This window comes from Pteropus medius, unplaced genomic scaffold (genome assembly GCF_902729225.1).
Source record: "Pteropus medius unplaced genomic scaffold, Ma_sr-lr_union100, whole genome shotgun sequence".
Lineage (NCBI taxonomy): Eukaryota > Metazoa > Chordata > Mammalia > Chiroptera > Pteropodidae > Pteropus > Pteropus medius.
Genome location: NW_024349798.1, coordinates 15,933,878 through 15,938,454, shown reverse-complemented (window position 1 = coordinate 15,938,454; position 4,577 = coordinate 15,933,878). Strand labels below are relative to the sequence as shown.

Sequence of the window (4,577 nt, the reverse complement as noted above, 5' to 3'; positions counted from 1 at the left end):
TAGGTATGTCACATATTTAGTTTATTACTTCCACATTTATTTCCACAAAACAGCGCCGGAGGATAGGCAGGGTGGAGATTTTTATGCCATTGTTCCTGATGAAAAGCCAGGCAGGCACTGGGAGGTTAGAAGGTTGATCAACTGGTGACTGGCAACTGGAGATGGCTGGGCATTTAAAAAAGAGAACCGGCGGAGGGCAATGTTCCATCTCGAATCCCTCAGTGGGGAGCCAGCCCCAGCTCTGCGGCCTTGGGGTGCGAGGACCGGTGTGGGATCGGCCTCCAGGCCCAGGCGCCCCTGCCACGCGGGCAGGCTGGCGGGTGGACACGCCCTGGGGCGCCGCTCGCTGGCGCGGAGCCTGCAGCGGGCAGAGGCGCGCACGACTCCGGGCGCGACGCTGGGTGGCGCTGCCGGTCCGCCCCGCGCCAGACCTGTTGCGCCCAGGGCGCAACTCCGGCAGGTTTAGGGTAGAGGGGCGCTCGGCTCTCTCCGTGCCTCCCCTGCGCCCCGGGCCGCAGCGCCTTCCTCGGGGCGCCCTATGCGCCCCCTTAACTTCAGGCTCCCATGCATTTGGCCTCCGCGTTCCTCACTGCCGCAGTTCTAGGCGCGTCGGGTGGGGTGGGAATAAAGTTTTTCCTAGCTGGTCTGGGAGAGGGCCGGATGGGGAGGACCCTCCCAGCTCCAGACTCCACGGCGGGCTAGACTGTAGCCCCTTGACTCGCGGCCACCCCGGGGGCTCTCCTCTCTGTAGGTGCCAGCCCCCGCGCCGCCGGATGGGCCGACCCGTGCACCGCCCCCTGCCACCCGCTTCCCCATCCCTGTCCCCTCCCCCGCCTCTGGCGCGCACCGGCCCCCGCGTCTTCGGCCCCGCCTGCGCTGGGGTCGCTGCAGTCCCTGCGGCTGCCCCCGGCTCCCTCCTCAGGCGTCCCGGCCTCATTCCAGCCTGGGGTGCGCCTCGGGGGGAGCGCGGGACAGCGAGGGAAGCGGAGACGGGGGCCCTGGGCACCCCAGCTCTCCCAGTCGGGGAGGCGGCCCGCACTCCGGGAGCCGGAACGCAGGGAAAGGCAAGGACGGGGCGGCCGGCGGAGGGGCGGGCGCCGCTCATCATCCACGCCAGTCACGTCTGGGGCCACCCGGCTGCCTTCTCTTCCTTTTCCCCCTTTGCTTTCTCCCCCTTTCCCGTTGGAGAGGGCAAAGTGGCTGTGGCGGCGCCATGCCCGGGCCGGAGTGAGTCGCGCGGGCGAAAATGGCGTACATCCAGGTAGGGCTGAGGCTGGGGGCCAGGTCCGCGGTGTTGGGGGTGGCGCGCCCCCTTCGACCGTGAGCGCGCGGAAGGGCGGGCTCGCGTCTGGGCTCCCACAAACTTGCCTCGAGAAAAAGGGTGCTCGGGCGCAGGCAACCTGTGCGCCCCAAGGAGAAGAGGCTGGGGACCCCACACCCCGGAATGAGGGGACCCCTGCGGACTCTGCACGCGCGCCCTCAACTCGGGGAAGGAATGGGGGGTGGTGCGGACTTTTCTCCCCAGTACCCCTTCCCCCTCCCTCTGCACCCCACCCTAGGGGAGGGGCCGCGGGGAGGGCGGCCCGGGGCGCCAGCCGCCTGGCCCGCCAGCTGCCGTTGCCGTGGTGACGGCTCCGGCTAATTGGCCGGCGGAGCCAGCCTGAGACAGCTGTTCCGGCCAGGAGGGACAAGGACGTCTTCTCTCCCGGGCACTGGGTGCTGAGGGGTGGGGGACACACCAGGGGCGTGGCGTTGGGTGGCAGTGGGGCAGCCGATCACTTCAGGCCATTGCACTGGGGTTGGGAGTTGCGGACCCCCATCATCTGGGAGAAACTGCCCCGAGAATCCTTGGGCCGAAATAATTTCCAAGCATATTTTTTGGGAGGGTGGTGGGGCTGCTTGACTCAGCGTCCTTTCCCCTTAATACAAGGCTGGAAGTGGGGCCAGGTCAACGTCAAGGTCACGCTGTCAGACCCGTTGAGTTGCTTGTTTCTGGGACCGGGTCTTCAGAGCTCTGCAGAAAAGCCCTGTCTCCCACATCCGGCTTGCATCTGGCCTCCCTTCTCATCCACTCGGCCACAGTTGGGGGGCTGCTGGTCCCCTAGTTCCCCTCGGCTCACACATCCCCTCATTTTGCCCTCAGACTTTTCCAGTCTGCTGGGAACTCTGCTCTGTCGCCTGGCGTGGCCTCCTCCTTTCTCTCCCGGCTTAGATTAGCTCCACCGGCTTCCGTTTCATGACATCCCTAGGTCATCTTTTCAAGTTCAATGAAGGTCATATTTACTGTACACCCACTGTGTGCCGGATGGCCTTGGGACTAGTCAACAGGCAGATGCCTGTGTGACCACCCACTGCGTGTGTGCACTAGGCGTACAGCTGTGAAAACAGCAGGGTCCCTGCCCCTCAGAATGCACAATCTAGTGAGACATTAGAACATTAGAACAGGCTCTTCCAGTTCTTAATGACCACCTTCGGCACAGAGAAAGTAAGTCACTTTCCCAAGGCCACACAGCTGCTCAGGGGACGGTGGTGAAGTCTTAAAGGGGGGATGGCAGGGATCAGGGGGGATTTGATAAGCATAGAGTATGAAGATGGCCTGGCGATGCAGACCTAACTTCCAGAACGAGATATTAAACTTTTTCTGCAAAGGACCAGATAGTAAACATTTTTTTTCCCTAAGGCCGCAGGGTCTGTCATGACCATTCAGCTCTGACCGTGATGCTGAACAGCCACAGACAATAGTAAATGAATGGCTACGTTCCAATAAAACTTTATTTGTGGACACCGAAATTTGAATTTCATATACTTTGCATGAATCAAGAAGCATTAATCTTCTTTTGACCATTTTTCGACCATTTAAAAATGTACAGAACATTCTTCGCGGGAGCGCTGTACAAAAACGGGCCGCAGGCTGGACATGCCAAGCCCTGTTCTAGAATGTCTGGATTCTACTGGACTCTGTTCTCACGCCGGAACCCAGTGGACCCAGTGTGAGGAAAGACCCAAAGCATATCTCAGTGGCGGAGCATCTTCCCCTACCTCTTCCTTCACCTCTCGTTTGCTCTTTGCTCCTTGCCACTCATCCTGCACCCGGGCCTTGAGAAGGCTGGATGGTTGTTCCTTAGCTGGGGCCCTGAGGTGGCTTTGTCATCACGATTTTATACATGGTCCTCTTTTGATCACCACACAGCAAGGAAATACTTCCCTAAATGAAGAGAACGGCACGGATCATTGTGAAAAAGCATCACTTTATCCTAGGCATTTTAAAGCACCTGCTCGTGTATGCCCCATGAGGGCATAGCTTTCTGTTGCTTTGTTCACTGCCGAATTGGCCAGGACAGTCCCTGGTGCCTAGTAGGTTACAACTGGTGTTGACAAGCCACCTTGTTTTCATAAGCCGCAGAAAGGTGCTTTGCAGCTGGGTAGCACACAAACATTTTCATAGTCAGTGTGCTAGCTTAGCCCTTCCACTAAAGGAAAGAGGTAACTGAGGCTCAGGGTGGCACCTGACTCGCCCACGTCGTAGGATTGGCCGACGGCGAGGCCCGGACTAGCGGTTCTGAACCTCCAGGTCTTGTTCCGGTTCGAGTTTCGCTTTTGGAAGAGTTTGTGGTTAGTGCCCGAGACTTTGTCCCCCGAGCTGTAGTCATCTCATCGCCATGTCAAGGGCTCTGAATTCCAGCTCCGTGCCACCTGTACTGTTATCTGCTTAATATTTCTTTTCTAAAAATGGGCTTGCTTTTTATACGGGGGAAAAAATGGGGAGAAAAAAACCGCACGATGAGAATAATGCCACCTTAGATTCTAGCTGGAAAGGGATCTCTCCAAGGCTCTGAGCTGGGGTCTTCTTTCTGTTTAAAAAAGAAAGGGTGGGAGGAGATTTGCAAGTGTTAGAAAGACGTTGACGTACAACGGTACCAAATTGAATCTTTCTCCTCCTTGTAAGAGAATCGAAAAAGAAAATAGCTTTCTGCCTGTTGATTCTGAGTTCTGAGTTCGAGTCCAGGCTCCTCCTAACCTTCCTGGTTTACTCGGCCGATCTGGAAAGCCATCAAGACTCTTCTCTGGAAGGGGGAGAGGGAGCCTGTGCCTTGGGAACCTGTGAGAAGATGGGGTGGGGCCAAAGGAGGGAGGAGGCCCCTCCTTCCCAGAGAACCAGATGATGGCTGCCTTTTCTGGTGGCTCCTTCAATTTGTGGGTGGTCATATGAAGCTCCCCACCGTCACCATTGGAGCAGAGTTGGAAGGTAGGGCCTCTAGGAGGGCGGGGGGAGCCCAGTCCCATCCCGCCCGCATGTTAGCGAATCCTGTCCTTCTGGGGTTGGCTTCATGGCTATTTCTGTATGGGAAGGTTTGCTCTTCTGAAGTGTGGCTGCGTTGGGTAGCATGACTAGCTACCCCGCTCTGATTCATAACAGCAGACGGTGCAAATCAAACCGAAATGCTAAAGTTTCCCGTTTATTCGGTGTTGGTTAGCCAGGAGGCTACCAGCAGCCCGGAAAATAGCAACACCTTGTTAGGAAGTCAGCTCCCTTCCCAGGATGGTAAGTGAAAAGATCCAGGGCCTTTTTTTTTTTT

At 57.8% G+C, this 4,577-nt stretch overlaps 1 protein-coding gene across 7 annotated transcripts in view; it reads left to right on the top strand.

Annotated features, from left to right (window-relative positions):
- The first annotated feature begins 823 nt into the window (after positions 1-823).
- The window catches only part of SYT17 (synaptotagmin 17), a 59,518-nt gene continuing 55,764 nt past the window's right edge, over positions 824-4,577 (top strand). The window contains exon 1 of one of the 7 annotated variants that reach the window (XM_039885439.1): positions 824-1,261. Coding sequence is in view for 2 of the 7 variants with exons in the window: in XM_039885440.1 (XP_039741374.1) it covers positions 1,247-1,261 (15 nt within the window). In the remaining 5 variants the exon portion in view is untranslated. Of the gene's footprint in view, positions 1,262-4,425; positions 4,544-4,577 lie in introns of those variants that run through there. The other 6 variants (XM_039885438.1, XM_039885443.1, XM_039885440.1 and 3 more) reach the window with 6 other exon arrangements.